The 21,530-nt window shown below is 37.2% G+C and overlaps 1 protein-coding gene across 1 annotated transcript in view; it reads right to left on the bottom strand.

Moving 5' to 3' along the window:
• POT1 (protection of telomeres 1) overlaps positions 1 to 21,530 on the bottom strand; it is a 140,179-nt gene that overhangs the window by 45,506 nt on the left and 73,143 nt on the right. The window contains exons 7-8 of the mRNA XM_007946745.2: positions 5,150 to 5,280; positions 242 to 532 (exon numbers count right to left, since the gene is read on the bottom strand). Of these exons, the coding sequence (XP_007944936.2) occupies positions 242 to 532; positions 5,150 to 5,280 (422 nt within the window). The remainder of the gene's footprint in view (positions 1 to 241; positions 533 to 5,149; positions 5,281 to 21,530) is intronic.

The raw sequence follows: 21,530 nt of genomic DNA, 5'->3' as shown, positions 1-21,530 counted from the left end.
GTATGGCTATGGAAGTAGATTGCCCAACCTTCCTTCTGAGGAGTGGCTGGTGGATTTGAACTGCCAGCCTTCTGGTCAGCAGTCAAGTGCCTTATGCACTGTGCCACCAGCTCCCATGATTACCCAGGCTCGTAAAAACGCCGTGTACATAGTTATTCCATCAGGATCCTAAAATACAAACTTTTTACAGACGTGTAGTTGATGCTTACAACTTACAATTTCAAGTACTAAAAATATCTACCTTCAGAAGAAATGACGTTCCATCCACTTCTGCTTTCCCTAAAAGCTGACAAGTCAGATCAAAATACTGCATTGGCTGAACATCACACAGTTGTAGCAATGATGAAGAAGGTGGAATGTGATTAGATGCCCAAACACGCAAGGCTTCTACCGTTTTGTGGTCCTCAGTGGTGAAGTTAAAATACTTGCTTGAAGTACGAGGTATGATAGGAGCTCCCAAAGTTCCCTCAAAGGTCAAAGACGCAAAGCCAGAGCCAGTGATACCCTGAGTCTCATTTTTATATACTTGGATCTAAGAAAGTAGGGCAAAGTAGAGAACAAAACAAAAACAAAGCCGCTTACTGAGGCAGAACCCAGGAACTGAAAATACCTGGGGAATGACCAAATCCTGCTAGTACAATACACAGAGGACACATTTTTTAAAACTGGCATATAAAATTATAAAATCAACTCGTGCTATATTAAGATACACAAGCACCAAGTAAATTGTAAAAAACACTATACAAAATTTATTTATATTTTCTCTAATGAGCTAAGTAGTAGACTTGATCCTATCAACCTTATATTGTTACATTTTATTATCTTATTTTTATTAAGGTAAAATTCATAAAAGGAAGAGAATACCAAGTGACAATTACCTATGACACTATTAGAAAAAATTACAACTCTTAAAATAATCAGCTTTTGAAGTGACTAAAATAACAGCTAAGCCTAAGGTTTAATCAGTCTGACTAGAGAGATACCATAAGGATTTTTGCTTTCTGTATTTGGGGCTCAGTCAATAGAAGGACATACATCATTGACCGCAACTTCTTCATTAAGCAAACTTTTGGACCTTTATGAACCACTCTTCCCCATTCTACATCTTCTAAGAATTGCTGTCTGACATTAATAGGTATTGCATTTTCCTTACGCTTACTGTTACTATAGCCTTCTCAACAGGTTTACTTTCAAGTGTGTATTTTCATATTTAAAGGGAATTTTTTTATGGCTAGGAAATATTCTTGCTTTTTTATTGTCTCATTATCTCTTCATTGGAATTAGAATGTTTAATGTATATGCATTTAATGTAATTATTAATATGGCTGTATTTAAGTTCAGTGTTTTGTTATTTTTTGCCACATCCCTACATTTTTGCTCATTAAAACCTGTTTTCTTAATGTTCCATTTGTGTTTTCTTTTGGAATTCTTATTTGTTGTTGCTGTTAGTTGCCACTGAGTTGGCTCCAACTCCTGGTGACCCTGTGTACAATCAAATGAACTACAGCCTCGTCTTGAGCCATCTTCATGATAGTTGGTATGCTCCAGTCTATTACAACCGCCTGTGGGCATTTTGAATGTCTTCTAACTAGAGACTCATCTTCCCACACAATATTGGACAATATTCTGTTATAATTCATAGTATATTAATCAACTAATTTTCAGAAGTAGATCACCAGGCTTTTCTTCCACGTTTGTCTTTGTCTGGAAGCTTGTCCATCATGGGTGACTCTGCTGGTATTTGAAATGGCAGTAGCATTGCTTCCAACATATTAGCAATATGCAAGCCACCACAGTATGACAAACTGACAGGCAAGTGCTTTTATTAGTATTCCTTTAATTTTTCTCTTGATTATGAATGAATCCTTAACTTCTCAAAGTCTATAGGGAATCAACATTGTTCTACTGCATACTTAGTACTTGTGACTTCATATTTCCAACTTCCCATTCCATTTATTACTTTCTACCTCAAAAATGCAAAGTATACTCGTGAAATTCTATTTACTCATCCCAAACCAGAAACACATGGAATATTAATGAGCAAAGATGAGACAAGCTATGCTATGCCATCAAGGACATCATACATGAAGAAAGAAAAAGGTCATTAAAAAGAATGAAAAGACCAAAATGGATGTGAGAAGAGACTCTAAAAATTGCTCTTGAACATAGAGTAGCTAAAGGGAATGGAAGAAATGATGAAGTGAAAGAGCTGAACAGAAGACTCCAAAGAATAGCTGGAGAATAGAAAGTAAAGTATTGTAACGAAATGTGCGAAGATCTGGAGCCAGAAAACCAAAGGGAAGAGCATTCTGGGCATTCTTCAAGCGCAAAGAATTGACGAAACTTCAAGCCTCAAGTTGCAATATGGAAGGGTTCCATGGGCAAAACACTGAACAACACAGGAAGCATCAAAAGAAGTTGGAAGCAATACACCAAGACACGGTACCAAAAACAAATGGGTGATGTTCAACCATTTCACAGGTAACATATGATCAAGAACTAACGGTATTAAAGGAAGAAACCCAGGCTACACTGAAGGAACTGGTTTAAAAAAACAAACAAACAAGGCTTCAAGAACTGAGGGAATACCCACTGTGATAGCTGGGGTGATGTGTCAACTTGGCTGGACCACAATTCTGAGTGGTTTAAGCAGTTGTGATGTGGTTATTCCCATGATGACATCAGATGTGTATGTTTTGAGCAGCCAATCCACTGAAAGGGAGTTTCCCTAGGGGTGTGGCCTGTTTCCAATGTATATGGACATCCTGGGAAATGAGGGACTCTCCTGTGGCTCTGGCCTGTTGTGCTGCCTACAGCTGTCTGTGAGCAAGCAATCCACCATTCAGCCAGATGATCTTGGATTTGTCATCCATCGGAGTCAACAGCCAGTATATGGGCTGCCAACCTTGAGCTCCTCAGCTCCTGCAGCTGTGTGAGTCGGGAAAAGCTTCCAGTTTGACATTTGATCCAAGAACTTGGGACTTGCCAACTTCTATAAGTGTGTGAACCATTTTCCTAAGATAAATCTCTAACTCTCCATATATATTAGCTTTACTGGTTTTAATTCTCTAGAGAACCCAGCCTAACACACCCGTTGAAATGTTTCAACAAAAGAATGCAATGCTAGAAATGATCACTCATCTATGCCAAAAAATGTGTAGGACAGCTACATGGCCAACACACTGGAAGAAATCCATATCTGTGCCCATTCTAAAGAAAGGTGATCCAACAGAATGTGGAAATTATCGAACAACATCATTAACATCACATACAAGTAAAATTTGGCTGAAGATAATTCAAAAACAATTGCAGCAGCAGGGAATTGCCAGAAATTCAAGCTGGATTCAGAAGGACTTGGAATGAGGGATGTCACTGGTGATGTCAGATGGATCTTGGCTGAAAGCAGAGAATGAAAGAAGGCTGTTCATCTGTGTTTCCTCGACTATGTGAAGGCATTTGACTGTGTAGATCCTAAGAAATTATGGATAACACTGTGAAGAATGGGAATTTCAGAAAACTTAACAATGCTCATGTGGAACCTGTACACTGACCAAGAGGCAGTTATTTGAACAGAACAAGAGGATACTGTATGGTTTAAAATCAGCTAAGACATCTGTCAGGATTATATCCTTTTCATCATTCTTATTCAATCCGTATTCTGAGCAAATCATCTGAAAAGCTGGACTATATCAAGAAGAACATGACCATCAGGATTGGAGGCAGACTCCTCAACAATCTGTGATATGCAGCTGACACAACCTTGCTTGCTCAAAGCGAAGAGGACTTGAAGTACTTACTGATACAAATCAAAGACTACAGCTTTCAGTATGGATTACACCTCAATGTAAAATAAAAAATCCTTACAACTGGACCAATAAGCCACATCACAATAAATGCAGAAATGACTGACATTGTCAAGGATTTCATCATGCTTGGATCTACAATCAATACTCAGGGAAGCAGCAGGCATGACATCAAATGATGTACAGCATTGGTCAAATCTGTTGCAGAAAGATGTCTTTAGAGTTAAAAAGCAAAGACACCACTCTGAGGACTAAGGTCCACCTGTCCTAAGCCACAGTGTTTTCAATCACTTCATATGCATGTAAAAGCTGGACAATGAATAAAGCTAGACAATGAATAAGGAAGAAAGAAGAATCAATGTCTTTGAATCATGGTGTTGGCAAAGAATATTAAATATACCACAGACTGCCAGAAGAATGAACAAATCTGTCTTAGAAGAAGTACAGCCAGAATGCACCTTTGTTGTTTTAATTTAAGAATTACCATGACCATGAGGGACACAGATAAACTGAAGTATGAGAAGAAAAGGACAACCAAGATAATGATGGTTTCCATGTAACAGGAGGAAAAGATGAAGAAACTGAAATGTTTAACTTAAAGGAATGAATATAGAAAAGATTTGAAAGCTGTCAAGAGAATCATGTAGTAATTTCCAAATAAAAGTTAAAAAAAAATGCACTGAATGAAAACCTTTCAATTAAATTATTAGAACAAAAAGGATAACTAGTTAGAAGGAAACACTGCATTATGTTTTAAAATTCTTACTAGAAAAAACAGGTAATATTTAATAGCTCTACCTTCATGTTGATGGTTTCACTTATCTAACTACCATAATTTTAAAAGTACCTGTTCATATTTTAACACATTTATCACAAAAGATCAATTTACTTTGATTTTATGTCACATCAAAATTAATATGATTCAATACATTCACTGTACTTCAACTACCACAACACATAGGAAACAGAATAATATCTCATTCTTATACGTTTTGTTGGTGACCTAAGGATTGTTTTCTTCTTTTTAAACCAAATGCTCTTTATCGAATTTTATGTGGAAAACTTTTAAAGCATCAATCTGTATTTAGAAGCAAGTGGACAGAATGGAGCATGAATCATGGCAATTAATACATTCCCGAGGAAGAAGGACAGGAAGCTCATTGCAATGAAAAGATCTCCCACTATAAATTATTTTAAGTCTGATACTATTTACATTTCTTTTTCTCTCCTGAAACGCTTGATGTCATAGTCTAACAAAGCAACCACATAATTAGTGCTAACCAGCTTTAGTGAACAACACAAAGTTCTCTTTAAGCAACGCAAGTTTTAGACAGTACGAATTATACCTTCAGCCTGTGAAAGCGAACAATATCTCCATTCTTATAAATTATTGGGAGGGCTTCATAATTTCCACTAAAAAGCAGGCAGGTTAACTTCACATTTGTCTGGTCTACAATCGTTACAACTGAACAATAATCTGTAAGACATAAACATATTTTGAAGTAAGCATTACCTGACTTTCAGTATTTCAAAGCATTTGACAAAATAAGAATACATTGAGTTCAAAACACCAAACAAACTTCTTTCCTCCTTTTAATTAAGTCTTCTAAGAAGAGGATCAAAACAGAGACATTTTCTTGGCTTGCAGTATGCATTGCCAAATTATTTTGCCAAGTGCCCTCCAAAAAAAGCAATTTAGAAAGATTAGTAAAACATGATATACATCCTCCACCACTACTAGGTTTTAGGGGCCCTGTGGGTAAAGAAGAGCCCTGGTAGCACACTGGTTAAACACTGGTTGCTAACCGACCAGCAGTTCAATTCCACCAGCCTCTCCATGGGAGAAAGATGTGGTAGTCTGTTTCTATAAAGATTTACAGCCTTGGAAACCCCGTGGGGCAGTTGTACCTTGTCCTATAGGGTCACTGAGTTGGAATCAACTTGATGGCAGTGGACTTGGCTTGGTTTTTGGCTGATTAAAGCATTTGGCTGCTAACCGAAAGGTTAGCAATTTGAACCCACCAGCCCCGTTGTGGGAGAAAGATGAGGCAGTCTGCTTCCATAAAGCTTTACAGTCTTGGAAACCCTATGGTACAGTTCTACTCTGTCCTGTAGGGTCGCTATGAGTTAGAATCAACTTGACAGCAATGAGTTTGCTGGGTTTTGGTGTGGTATTAAGAATACACAAAATTATCTGAAAAAGTTATGGAAATAATTTACTCTTTTCCATTTATGTTTATAAAATGTTTATTATACAATTTAAACTGGCAAAAGGAAAATGTTTTCAATGATACTTAGGTCGCCATGAAAATGCTAACTCTTAAAGACTGGTGGCAGGAGTAGAAACTATAACAGATGTTTCCTTCTAATTTACATCTTTCAGAAAATTACACAGAATATATACATTCACTTTACGTTTATATTTATCTGTGAGGCCAGAAATTCTTTATGTAATTTCAACTGAAATAACATAACAGGTTTGAATGCTGAGGATATGAGAATCTTACCACTTTCTATTACTCTAGGGTATTAAAGAGATATGCAAAAATATGAAACAGTATCATTTGTCTCATTCATTGAAAAAAAAAAAGAAAGAAACTGAGTGCATGCATGTATGTATATAATGTTAACCCTTGATGAGAGGAAAAGAGCGATTCAAAACCAGGGTTACAGTTCTCGCGGGACATTCTCTTCAGCAGTTCTTGCCTCTCCACTACCTGCATTCTCTGTAGACAATCTATGAAGTACTTAAGACACAGGTCTCCTTTTTTGCCTTTTATCCTTCTTGCTGTTACTTCCAAGAGTGCAAAGAAACCAATAGTGAATTCCCATTCTGATGCTTCCTGACGTCCAACAGACTGCTAACTTTATCTCCCCTCCTTGTAGGGATTAGAAGAGGGATGGCATCCTGACTCGCCCAGAAAATGTTCAAGGGGCAGCTGTCATGTTAAACAAAGCTTCCAATTCTACAAACTATAAAACCAAGCAACTCAAATAAGCTTTGAAGTCATCAGGTGAGACAAAATTGTTTACCAGCAAAATACACCCTTCTGAAAACCTCTTCTTAATAATGCAGTAATTGGCAACCTTCTTAGCAGATACTTCATTACAAAACCCCAAAAGCAATCAGAAAAGTCTATTATAGTTTCCATCTTCGTTTATAGACCTGTATTTCCATTTCCTACAAGAACGGGTATCCTTTTTTTTGTGTGTGTGATTTGGGTGAAGATTTACAGAACAAATTCACTTTCCATACAGCAGTTCACATATACTTTGTCTCATGCCATTCACCACAGTTTACCACAATGCACAGCTCCTCTCCCACTTCCTCCCCATAGTTACCTCTTCCCAGTGTCCATGCCTCCATACACTCCTGTCCTGAGCTGTCTCCCTGTGCATAAGCAGCCCTTCTTTCTCCCATGATTGTTCTCTCCAAGGAGTGTATCTACCTCAGGTAAGTGTTCAACTCATATGCCTGTCTTTTGTTTGGCTGGAAACCACAGGTGTGGGTTCAATTCCAGACCTGAAGGGCAGCTAGGGGCCATAGTCTCAGTGGTTCCACCAGGCTCTATCGGACCAGCAAACCTGCCCCCCCCCCTTTATTATTATTTTTTTTCCTCTTCAAATGATTTTGAGTATTGTTCCACATTGTTCTCCCTCTCTATCAAGGATCTCCTACATAGATCCCCTTCCAAGTGGATGACAGTGGTAGCCGAGCACCATCTAGTTCTTCTGGTCTCATAGTTGTATAGGCTGCAGATCGGATGGTGTACCAGTTGCTAGGACTAATTGTTTCCATGAATTTTGGTTTTCTTCATTCTTCTTTGCTCTGGACGAGAAGAGACCCATCGTTGCATCTAGATGGCAGCTTGCTAGCTTTTAAGATTCCAGTTGCTACTCGCCAAAGTAGGAGGTTGAACAACGTTTTGTATAGTATGTTTTGCCAATTGAGCTAGATGTCCCCTGAGACTATGGTCCCAAGCCTGCAGGTTCAACTACTCAGTCCCTCTGGGTAGTTGGCTGTGACCAAGCAGTGACCAGTCTTGCCCCTTGTCAGTTCTACTATACACCTGGGAATTCTGATCATTCACATGAACTTATAAGACCACTGTCTGCCAACCCTATATATGAAGAACAGGTATTCCTAAGTAATAAAATCAACATGCTTTTTTCTTTTCTTTTTTTTTAAAAGCAAGGTCTAAAAGTCTTTTGGTGTTGTATCATTGTAGATAGACAAAAACAGGTATCCATAAATCTGTGCTACATGTTGTAGATTAAAAAAGGTCAAGACGAATAAATTGCCCAGGAACGGGAAACTGGCCACACTTGTTGAATGGTCTGCACATTTCATTATACATAATATTTGCCTTAAACACAAAGCAAAAAAAAAAAACAAATTATAAATAAGTATCGAACTCTATGTAGTGATATACATGCCAAACTACTTAGGAGTGAAGTGTACTGAAATCTTTAACTTACTGTGAAGTGGATCAAAAAAGAAATGTATTAATAGATTCATTAATAGTGGCTGGTATATGGTCTTCACTGTACAATTTTGTCAGATATTCTGTATATTTACATATTTTTACAATAAAGTTCTGAGAAAAATATGTAAGGTTTTATATATTTTTAAGATTAAGTATTTTCCCATCAATAGTATTTTCACTAGTTGTTGGAATAGCACACATTTACCAAATGTTATGATCTCTTAAAAATCTCCAAAGTTTCTGGTTTAATCAGACCAGAATTTAAAAAGTATTACTAAACTTATCTCAAAAGTACCAAAAGAGAAAGAAGGTATCTAACAGTATCTCTGACGGATAACAATTAAGTAAAGCACAGTTTTAATCTTTGATCTTTTCTCATTTTGTTGTGTTCCCCTCCATAACCATGCAAACCTTATTTTCTGTTATAGAAGGAAAGTGTGGAAGAGAGTTTCTAACTTTCACAAACATCACACACACAGGGATGCTGAGAACAGCAAAGAGAAGACCAAAATACCTAAAACTGACAGACAACTGTTGAGATGGTAGTGAGGTTAGGAAAGTACACATTTTGCTTATTAGTAAATGAACTAAACTATTTTTAGGGTTGACACCAATTTGTTGGGATGTCTCAGTTCTTATCTGTTGTCTGTATAATCTTTTCCTTATTCCAAAATTACAAATATATGTAAATCAAACCAAATGCACTGCCACTGAGTCGATTCCATCTCATACGTAAGTAGAACAGAGCAGAACTGCCTCAAAGCGTTTCCAAGGCTGTGTATGTTTATGGAAGCAGACTGCATCAACTTTCTCCTGCAGAGCAGCTGGTGGGTTAAACTGCAGCCCTTTTAGTTAGCAAGCGAATGTGTTGACCACTGTACCAACAGAGCTCCTTCATAACATACATAAACATTAAATCTTTCAAAAATGTAGCCAAAGATAGGAGCTTTTGATCACAACTTATCCACAAAGCAGAAAATACTGTATTTCAGCACTGTACCCTAAAAATCAAACTCAATATTTTCAACTACTCAAATTAGTACCTATAATATCCAAGTATATACTCAATCCTTTGAAGTTCTTAATACTGGTTTCCAAATAAAGGAAAATACTTCAGATTCCTAAAAGTAAATAATTAAAGTATAAATAATTTATAACACAAAAATGAATTTTAACTTTTTCTTTTTACAATCTCAAACTTTGTCTTTCTTTAGCCTTTTCTTTTCTAACCCAGAATAACTCCCCCCTTTTCCCAGGGAAGGGGAGTCGAGGAAGGTGGACGGGCTGGGATTCTACTCTCAGAAAATAAAGTTTCTATCATTTGCTCCAAAAGCTATCCATTTCAGTCACATTTCCACTTTGTAAAAACAACTTTGCCCTCGAATAACTCAGACTTTAAATTCAAATGTTAGAGCAAATCCATACTCGTTGTAATTTTGTGTTACTTAACACTTCCAACAAGTATTTCAAATGTACTCACCCCAAAGCCTAAGATTACACATCCATGAGCTCACTGTTCACTCGATACTCAAGAAGCTAGCAACATACACCATGACCCGCTGGTTGAGGGACTGAGGGGCATACCAATTGCACTCCAAAAGAGTGCTCAAAACACAAGGAAAACTGAAAACACCCTCCTGCACCTTAGTGCTCAGCCTTGTTTCTTTATTTCTACATTTTTATAGCTTTAATTTTGAACTACTGTTACAATCTGGAAGAATTTGTCCTACCCTCAAGTTCTCCTCTTTTCAAATGGCAAAGAGCAATTAGAATAGCATTCTTGAAACAATTCTATCAAGTTACCACCCTTACCAAAGAATATCCGAGACCACATTGTCTATGGATATTTGAGTTGTTAAAAAATGCTAATATGTAAGTATATATACACACCTATGTGTGTATATATTTAATTACAGAACATTCAAATAAAGAACTACTTCCTTAACATCAGGCAATGTAAAATGAGAATTAAGAATACACATACATACACACACACACACACACACACACACACATAACCTCATGGGATTTGAAGCTTACTTGCTGGCATATTAAATCTAGCTTAGTATTTTCTTTACAGATCTGCATATGCGTGCACACATTCATGTACTCAATTCTATTCTATTACTGAGCTGCAGGAGGAGCAAAGGAACTTACAATAGCATCATTCTTCAAATTACTTTCTATCTGCTATAAAGCAAGCTTTCCAGAATGGCCTACTACACATTAGGTTTTTCTCCGAATCTCCTAAGGTTACCTACAACATAATGAGGGGTTTCAAAACGAAATGTCATTTTTACCTTCTTTTTGTATTTAAATAGAAGTTATAAAGTAAGTGTACTGTGCAAGAATATAGAAAAGGAACAAATATTCAAACAAAAGAAATAAGTGGGTTTAAAAATATCTGTCCAATAATTTGCTCTCAAGAACAATAATGGTAAATAGCAACTGAAATGAAGGATTCAAAAGCTTCCAGGTTCTAAGAATTAGCGTTAGGTTCTTGACAGGCCTGGAAACCAAGCTGCTCATTTTAACAAACTAACAAGGCAAACTGCCAAAGTCGGGTTAGGACATTTTCTTTAAGTGCTCCAAGGAAATGAAATGCTCTACCAGGAAAAAAAAAAAAAAAAATCCTTCACTAATGACTTAACAAGACAGTAAAAACATTCCTTTATACCACACTTTATTTTTCACTTATTTCTAAATAAGAAAAAACAAACTTATGAGATTTCAGGAAAATTACAACTTCATATTTTAATAAGAAAGCTACAAAGCTAAAAGTAATCCAACAGTCTTATCTTCCTGACAGCGAACATTAGCAGAGAAGGTGGGGAGCCCAGGAAGACCATTAATAAACCAGTATTACTACTTTACCTAAAGAGGACATAATCCTTAAAAATATCCATTCAAACTGTTGACAAAGTATTGACTTTATTTCAAATGCTTTGATCGACTTCATATTTAAACAACTAAAAAAATTTACTTGAAATAAGTTAACACTGTACTGATATTTCACATAGCTTGATATAAATCTAGAAAAGATAACAAATGAAAAATTAAGCTCTCTATTCTTCAATCTTGAGTAATTCACCTAATTTCCTCAGTATGATTAAGTGCAAATTGCCTTGGAGTTTTATTATAAGGGAAAGCTGCTGGTTCATCTAAGTGAAGTCTTTAATCAAAGAAGCAGGCATGCATACATTACATAATCCACCAAAATCCCACCATGAAAGCTTCTTCCTTTTATCTACTACAACACTGTTGTTTTTCAAGAAATCAGCATTTCAGCAGCACTCTTCTGTATACATAAAAGTTTATTACAGAAACACTCAAGTAAAAGCTGTGACTGTAAATCACTGAATCAAGGCCATGTTATATGCTCTAATCGTATTTCTTTTACAAGGAAACTTATTATACAATACACAAATAACAGCACTCCTTTTATTATGCTGGTGTGAGGCTGCATAATTTTCCCTAGGAGAGAGAACAGAGCATAAATATTACAATAGAAATCAGCCAGCCAGCTATGGCAGGAGTTGACACCCGTTATTCTGGAGCGACATTCTGGAGTTTTGTTCAACGCACGGAGAACTCAAGGATGGTACACCTAGGTGTCAGACAAGCCACGGTCTCTACCTTCACAAAATTTGTACTTAAAAAAGGGAGACAAAATAACAATTTTTTAAATAATTTGAAAGTGTATTGATATTCAGTCAGCATTATGCCTAGTGAAAGCCAGAAGCAAAAGACCACAGGTTGTATATTTACGTGAAATGTTCAGAAAAGCTAATCTGTCCCAATAGAAAAAGTGATAGTCTTGTCTAGGGGTGAGAATCGGAACAGTAACTTACTGCAAACACAGCCTTTTGTGGATGATGGTTGCATGATTTTATAAATTTATTAAAAATCATTTAACTGTATGCTTAAAACAAGTGAATTTTAAGATACATAAATTATACCTCAATAACACTGTTAAAAAAAAGTCTATTGTGTTGAATGGTAGAAAGAGACAGTATGTTGGGTTAATGAACTGAGTGAAGGCAACATCTTCTAATGAACTTTAATAATTTTTCCAATTTTTATCAATTTTACTTACCTAAGTAAACCAAATCTAAATAAAACATTTCTTATAAATTAGAGTTTCTTTTGTTTTTGAAACTTTCTGGAGGAATAAGCAAGAGTGTTTTAAATACAAAGAGGAAATCAAAGAATTTCTGTAGATCCTGTTGTTGAGTGCCGTCCAACTCCCAGCAACCTCATGTACGACAGAAGGAAACAACGCTCGGTCCTGTGCTGTCGTCCTAACTACCGCTGGGCTTCCGCCCACTGCTACAGCCACTGTGCCAACCCACCTGCTGAAGTCCTTCCCTTTATGGCTGATCCTCTACTAGAGTACAAGAGATGAACAATCTGGCCAATCTTGCTTCCAAGGCGCATTCTGGCTGTACTTCTTCCAAGACAGATTTATTCCTTCTACTGGAACACAATGGTACATTCAATATTCTCGGCCAACATCACAATTCAAATACATCAACTATTCTTTGGTCTTCCATGTTCACTGTATAGCTTTCACATGCATATGAGGCTACTGAATATATTATGTATGGCTTGGATCTGGCCACCTTAGTCTTCAAAGTGACACCTTTGCTCTTTAACACTTTAAAGAGGTCTTTTATAGCACATTTGCCCAATGCAGTATGTCATTTGTTCTTGACTGATGCTTCGAAGGCTGTTGATTGTGGACATAAATGAAATGAAATCTTTGACAATTTCAATCTTTTTTCCATTTATCATAATGTTGCTTACTGGTCCAGTTGGGAGGATTTCTGTTTCCTTTGTTCTGAGATGTGATCCATATTGGAAACTGTAGTCTTCAATCCTCATCAGTAAGGGCTTCAAGTCGTCCTCACTTTCAGCAACCGAAGTTGTGTCATCAGTGTATTGCAGGTTGTTAATGAGTCCTCCTCCAATCCTGATGTCATGTTCTTCATAGAGTTCAGTTTCTCGCATTATTTGCTCAGCATACAAATTGAGTAAGTATGGTGAAAGGATACAATCCTGACACACTCCCTTCCTGATTTTAAACCATGCAGTATCCCTTTGTTCTGTTCGAACAACAGCCTCCTGGTCTAAGTACAGGTTTCTTATGAGTACAATTTAGTGTTCTGGAATTCCCATTCTTTGCAATGTTATCCATAATTTGTTATGATCCACACAATTGAATGTTTTTGCATAATCTATACAATGAAACACAAGTAAACATTGTTCTGGTATTCTTTGCTTTCAGCCAGGATCCATCTGATATCAGTAATGATTTCTCATTCCACATCCTCTTCTGAATCCAGTTTGCATTTGGAGGTTCTCTGTCAATATACTGCTGCAACCATTTTTGAATTATCTTCAGTAAGATTTTACTTGCATGTGATAATAATGATATTGTTTGATAATTTCCACGTTCTGTGGACCCGTCTTTGGAATGGGTACAAATATGGATCTCTTCCAGTAAGTTGGCCAGGTAGCTGTCTTCCAAATCTCTTGGCATAGACAAGTGAGCACCTCCAGAGCGGCATTTGTTTGTTGAAACAACTCAATGGGTAGTCCGTCAATTCCTGGAGCCTTATTCTTTGCCAATTCCTTCAGTGCAGCTTCAACTTCTTCCTTCAGTACCATTGGTTCCTGATCACATGGCACCTCCTGAAACGGATGAACAGCAATTATTTTAGGCAAAATGACTCTGTGTATTTCTTCCATCTTCTTTTGATGTTTCCTGCATCATTCAATATTTTGCCCATACAATCTTTCAATGTTGCAACTAAAGGCTTGATTTTTTTCTTCAGTTCTTCCAGTTTAAGAAATGCCAAGCATGGTCTTCCTTTTTGGTTTTCTAACTCCAGATCTTTGCACATTGCATTAGAATATTTAGCTTTGCCTTCTTGAGCTGCTCTTTGAAATCCTCTGTTCAGCTCTTTTGTCATTTCTTCCATTTGCTGTAGCTACTCTCTGTTTAAAAGCAAGTTTCAGAAGTCTCTTCTGACATCCATTTTGGTCTCTTCTTCCTTTCTTGTCTTTTTAATGACCTTTTGCTTTCTTCATGGATGATGTTCTTGATGTCATCCCATAATTCCTCTGGTTTTCGGTCACTGGTGTTCAATGTATCACATCTATTCTTTAGATAGTCTTCAAATTCAGGAGGGATATAATCAAGGTCATATTTTGGCTCTCATGGACTTCTTTTAATTGTCTTCAGCTTCAACTTGAACTTGGATATGAGCAGTTGATGGTCTGTTCCACAATTAGCTCCTGACCTTGTTTTGGCTGAAGATATTAAGCTTCTTCATCACCTATTGCCAGTGTAGTCAATTTGTTTCCTGTGTACTCCATCTGGTGAAGTCCACATGTACAGCTGCCACTTGTGTTATTCAAAAGAGGTATTTGCAATGAATAAGTCATTGGTCTTGCAAAATTCTATCATGAAATCTCCAGGATCACCAGGACCATACTTTCTATCACCAAAGCCATATATTCCAACTACTGGTGATTCTTCTTTGGTTCGAACTTTTACATTCCAATCACCAGTGATAATCAACACATTTTGATTGCATGTTCAGTCATTTTCAGACTGCAGAAGTTGGTAAAAAATCTTCAATCTCCTCATCTTTGGCTTTGGTGGTTGGTGCATATATCTGAGTAACAGTAGTGTTTACTGGTCTTTCTTGTAGGTATATGGATATTATTCTATCACTGACAGCATTGTAGGAGCTCTAATAATGTAGTGCCTGAGGCACTTGACTGCTAACCAGAAGGCTGGCTGTTCAAACCCACCAGCCACTCCTCAGAAGGAAGATTGGGCAATCTACTTCCGTAGTGATACCACCTTGGAAACCTAAGGGTCTGACTCGACAGCACACAAGAACAACAACAGCAATGTACTTCACAACAGATCTTGATACGTTCTTTGTGATGACGAATGCCGTGGCATTCCTCTCAATTTGTCATTCCCAGCATAATAGATCATATGACTGTCTGATTCAAAAGGCCAAAACCAGTCCATTTCAGCTCATTAATGTCTAGGATATTGATCTTTATGCATTCCATTTCATTTTTGACACCTTCCAATTATCCTAGCTTCATATTTCATACATTCCATGCTCTGATGCTCTTATTAATGAATGTTTGTAGATGTTTCTTCTCATCTTGAGTTTTGCCACATCAGTAAATGGAGGTCTCAAAAGCTTTACTCCATCCACGTCATTAAGGTCAGCTTTACCCTGAGGAGGCAGCTCTTCCCCAGTCTTACTTTGAGTGCCTTCCGACCTGATGGGCTCATGTTCTGGCACTGTATCGGACAATGTTTCAGGGCTATTCATAAAGTTTTCTAGTAATATATCAGAGAGTGTTTCACTGCTATTCATAAGGTTTTCACTGTCAATTCTTCAAGAAGTGGATGGCCTCTTCCTTCTTCCAAATCTGCCTTAGCAACCACCACAGTATGACAAACTGACAGACAAGTTTGTCTCCCTTACCTGTTCCAAACTGCTCTGCTCAATTCCTGCCTTCGCTCAGCCACTCCAAACCTGGTGTGCCACCTTGCTTCCTTCCTGGCCTCCCTCAGCCGCTCCAAGCAATGTAAAGATGATGTAAAAGTACCAATTTTCCCATATTAATCTACAAACTGAGTTTTATCCTACTCAAAGTCTAGATAGCATTTTTGGGAATCCCGGTAAGATTATTCCAAAATCTGAAGGAAGGATAAAAGACAAAGAATCTTGGAAAGGAAGTACTGGGAGGGGGGGCTTGTTCTACTAGATAGCACCACTTATGATGGAACTACAGTATGTAAGACAGTCATCAGGAATGGCAAAAATGACCAATAGGACACACTACAGAAATCTGATGCATGTTCAAGCTGGCACTGTAAATCAGTAGACAAGGAGGGACTGAGACAAACTGCCTACCCTTGTGGAAAGAATGAGAACCAAATACAAAAACAAATTCCAAATGGGTTGAGGATTTTAATATAAAATGCATTGTTTTCTAGTTTTTAAGTTTGGGAAAAAATTCAAGAAATAATTTTCATGACCTGAGAGTAGGCAATGGTTTCTTAAATGTCACAAAAAATTCTGATATATTTTACAGATAGTTCTTGACTTTCAACATATTCAAGTTCTGAGGAACTGCTCTACTGACTGTCCGTGTTTCTTTATTTTTTGTTTGTATCATCACTGGTAGTATGTACTATATACAATGTGGCACAGCATAATTTGCTGATGTCACTATTCTCATGCCAAGGCTGAAAGACAGACAAATATCAGATTTTTGAAGATATTAATAATAAAAGACAGTAATAACGAAAACTAAAAAAGAAAAAAGGAAAAAGCTGAGTTATTCAACTTACGTCAGAATTAACTCACTAGCTAGTTGTCAGAGCAGAAACCTGTTGTAAGTCAGGGACTACCTATACTACTGTGGAGAATTTCTGTTCATCAAAATAAATCATGTTGTTGTTGTTATTTGCCATCGAGTCGGCCCCGACTCATAGCGACCCCTCCTTGGGTTTCCGAGGCAGTATCACTACGGAAGTAGAAATGCCCAACCTTCCTTCCGAGGAGTGGCTGGTGGGTTTGAACTGCCAGCCTTCTGGTTAGCAGTCAAGAACCTTAGGCACTATGCTACCAGAGCTCCTAAAATCATACAGAGGTTAAAAAACAAGCCAAAACCAGTAACTCTAGTTCTAAATATTTACATTATAGATACTTTTGCACATGTGCACTAGGGGATCTGAATGTCAACCAATTCTTTTTGGTACAGTGACTGTGTGTTTTCTTTCCACTTCTTTTGATGCTTCCTACATTGTTCAATTATTTTGGGTATAGAATCTTTCAATATTGCAACTCAAGGCTTGAATTTTTCCTTCAGTTCTTTTGGTTTGAGAAATGCTGAGCATGTTCTTCCCTTTTAGTTTTCTAACTCCAGGCCTTTGCCCGTTTCATTATAATACTTCACTTTGTCTTCTCCAGCTGCCCTTTGAAATCATATCCCCCAGTAATTTTCTGAGAACAGGTACAACATAGGTACATACTTTTAAATGTGAGTATTTGAAAATACTATTCTACCCTCCTAGTTGATTGCCAAAAAATTCTATGTTGGAAAACATTTTTCCTTCAGAATTAACAGTGCTCCTTCAAACTATTTTAGCTTTCAGTATGATTATTAAAAAGTATGCCAACAGGAAAGAGCAAACTTTCTGGGGTGATGATGATGTTCAGGAGGAGTCTATGTTGCATATATATTTATTAAAACTCAATGAATGGATACTTAAAATTTGGGTCTCACTGTACACAAAGTTTACATCAAAATAAAATATGTATAAACAAACATTAAGGAGGCCTGTTGGCGGTATGGTTAAGTGCTCAGCTGTTAACCAAAATATCTGTTGTTCAAATCCACAAGCCCCTCCACTGGAGAAAAGATGTAGCCATCTGTTCCTGTAAAGATTTCAGCCTAGGAAACCCCATGGGGCAGTTCTACTCTGATCATTGAAGTCACTATGAGTCAGAATCAACTTGACAGTGTACAACAGAAACAACATAGTGAATTCTAGTTGATGATATACAAGCTACAACTAAGTGTGTAGTGTACTGATGTCTGACATTTCTTCTAATGTATCAAAAAATATGATAGATTAATGAAAAGATACATGAAGACACATATAACAAACATATATATCAAATATAGTAAGATGGTGAATTAGGTGGTAATGTACACATTCCACTATAAAATTCTTCCAGTATTGATGTACAACTGAAAATTGTTGTATATACTATTGAAATTTCCATAATAAAAGGTTGCAGACAAAAATTCTGATGCTAGTCTGATCACTAGTTTTTTGTTTGTTGCAAATACTTTTTTGTTCTATTTCGCAAAACTTTAAGACACACAAAATGTCTTAAATTGCCCCGGTGATGTGCAATTTCACAAATGTAGTACCTTGGCTTGAACTCCTTTCATTTATTGTGCTTCATATCCAGTGGGTTCTGTTCACATAGACATTTGGGTCCCTCAATCCCAAGCAGTTTTTCTTAAGTAAGTGTACTATGTGTTTAATAATTCTCTCAGCTTCATTTGTTCTGGAATTCCTGAGACTCTGACTGGTTTTCTAATTGCAAGGAAACCTCTCATTTTACATGTCTTTGCCTTTTTATTCTTTGACTGAGTTCCTCAACACACATACTAGATTTATTTTCCATTTCTGCTACTTAAAAAAAAAAAAAAATTCCATGAGGTTTTACTGAATTCTTAAAAGTTTATTTTTCAAAAATAATCTTTGCCCTTGTTTCATGGATACATGCCTCTGAAGATATTATCTTTTTTTTTTTTTTTTTAATATAGACATATATATAATTTGGAGGGAGGTGAAGAGGGCACTGTATCTTTGCTCTGAGCATCTTTTCATTTGTTTGTTTTGATTTCTGTCCTTCATATAAAGTGTTTTGCTCAAATTACAAGGTATCTGCTTGTATTTACAAAAGCATTAAAGAGTAAATGAGAAAAACTGTTAACTTCTATGTCCAGTAGACCTCATATCTACTTCAGGCACCAAGGTCTGAGCCACTCTGCTGCTTCCTCTCCACTAAATAAACCCTAAATCCATGTTGGGTGAGAAAGGGGCAGCTGCTTGGATCCATGACATAGGAGAGTAAATCTAAGGGTTTAGAGCTTCTCATGCTTTCAGCCCACCCTCTTTTCGGTCATACTTTTGCACGTTACCTTCCACAGTATCATGCCTCCTACTTCTAGTTTCTGGGCCGTGGGACTGCTTGTTCATACCTTCTTCGTCCATGAAGTTAATATTCATTCTTCCTGGTCAGTTGGTTAAAATGAAATCAGCCAACTGTCAGCATCTGAAATTCTGCTGGTATCGCTTGTCGACTTTCCACTCCTCTTCCACTGTGTCTGACATTAAAGGCTAAACTGTTTATCTAACTGTCATGTTAGTGATGACTTAGGAGGAGAAAACATAAGCCCATGTGTTCTACCCTCTAAATCCATCTTAAATTTGATGAAAACCATAATCATAAACTAGATCAGAGGTAGGCCACATGCATTTGTTTAGAAATGAAGTTTCCTTGTAATCCATTCACTTACATATTACCTATCACTGCTCTCATGCTCCATAAACACAGCTGTGTAGCCATGACCGACACTGGACATTCTCAATGCCCCAAATACTTCCTATTTGGCTCTTGAAGAATAAAAACTGCCAAGCCCTGAACTAGGTTAATGGTGACCATCCAAACACGATACTGGAAGTAAAGGAGGACCAGTGCAATATAACCCCACACTTAACCCCAAACTTCTGAAACAGGAAGAGACTCTCAAGTAAACTATACTGTCTTATTGACTATTTACTTCTTCAAGAACTCACTTCATTTTTCAGAGTAATGGCCCAAGTGTTCAAACAGCTCAGCATCAAAACCAGTACTATTCACACAATCAATTTACAAAACTCCAAGAATAACTTAGTGTAGGAGATAAAATCCCCAAGACTGATGATGTTGATCTTCAAAGCAAAGCAGCAATTATTTCTAGTAAGAACAACTCTTTAAGCGACAAAAACATTCAAGGCAGACTATCAATTCCACTCCTAGATATTGCTAGAAGAAATGAAAATGTATCCTCACACTAAAATATGTACGTAAATGTTCACAACAGCCAGAAAGTAGAAACAACTCACACATCTGATAAATGAATAAATAAAATGCTATCCATCCACATAACGGAATATTATTCAGCAAGTACTGATACATGCTACATCACTGATGAACCTTTAAAGCATCACACTAAATGAAAGAAGCCAATAAAGAAAGACCATATAGTGTATGATTCTATTTAAATGAAAAAATCCAGAATTACGAAAACCCACAGAGCTAGAAAGTGCTTTACTGGTTGCCAGAGACTTGAGGAGAGGACAGTGGGGGATCAGTGGTGGAACTCTCACCTTTTGTGGGAAAACTGGGCTCAATTTTCAGCCAAGGCAATTCAGGTGGAGCCCCCACCCACATCAGGAGAGGCTCACATGCTGCCGTGGACTCCCAGACTGAGACAGACTTGGAGGGAAGGCCTGATGACTGACTTCTGAAACCTCAGCCAATGACAACCCTATGGATTCCAAAGGGGTTGCCAAGAATGAAGGGCTGACTCAACAGGGCTGAGGAAGATGGAGGGATCAGGAAGTGATGGTTAAGGGGTGGGGGTGGGGTTTCTTTTTGAGGAAATAAAAACGTTACATTGTTCTGACAGATGCACAACTCTGAATATAATAAAAGCCATTAAAACTGTACACCTTTAATAGGTGAATCATATGCTGTATGAATTATATCTCAATAAAGCTGTTTAAAAAGACTATCAACATCTGGTTAAACAGCTGCTTCAAGGCAATAAATGGATATGCCACAGTAGGTGCCATATAATTTCTAGGCAGTAACTGTTTATCTTCCTAGTTTATATTTTTCAGTTTTTACTTACTACTAAAAGTACTGTATAATACTCAAAATTATACTCATTTACATTTGAGATGTGAAAGAGCAGCCTACTGGTGGGTACCACATGCTTATCAACCTTAGAACACTTTCCAATTAAGCCATATGATAAATGTCCTGACAATTCTAAAAGACTCATAAAACTAGGCCTGAAGTAGGAATTGTATCCCACTGCTGAGCAATAGCCAGTTACACCTGTGGAGACATGGTGTTCCCCTGAATGGTGTGTGTGCTACTCCCGGTTAGAACCAATAAAACAAGTGATGTGTCTAAAAGCCTTTTGGAAGAGGGGAAGCAAAACCCCTGCAACTTATGAGCAAGTTAGTTAAACCTTCTGACCCCAAGTATCCCCATCTATAAAATGGAGAAGACACTACATCAAAATTAGGTTTGTGGGTAATGTGTAAATGGCAATCACGTATAAAAGACGTAACAGGGACTTAATAAATAATAAAAATGTGTAAACTAGTAAAATAAAAATAATCAATACCTGTGTTTCTGTTGTTAGAGTGTCATGACCCTAAAAAATACTGGAATGAGGGATTCACCACCCAGATGGCAGACTAGGCACAAAGACTGCACAGACCCTCTTCAACAAAAAAAAGGGAAACCAATTAACACAGATATAGAAGATAATCCTGGACCCCTGAGCCTTGAAGGAAAGGGTATAGAAGTGGACTAAACCCCAACTAGCAGAAGAA

This window comes from Orycteropus afer, unplaced genomic scaffold (assembly GCF_000298275.1).
Source record: "Orycteropus afer afer isolate SDZICR_OR568_19922 unplaced genomic scaffold, OryAfe1.0 scaffold00170, whole genome shotgun sequence".
Taxonomy (NCBI): Eukaryota; Metazoa; Chordata; class Mammalia; order Tubulidentata; family Orycteropodidae; genus Orycteropus; species Orycteropus afer.
This window is presented reverse-complemented; position numbering and strand designations above follow the sequence as displayed.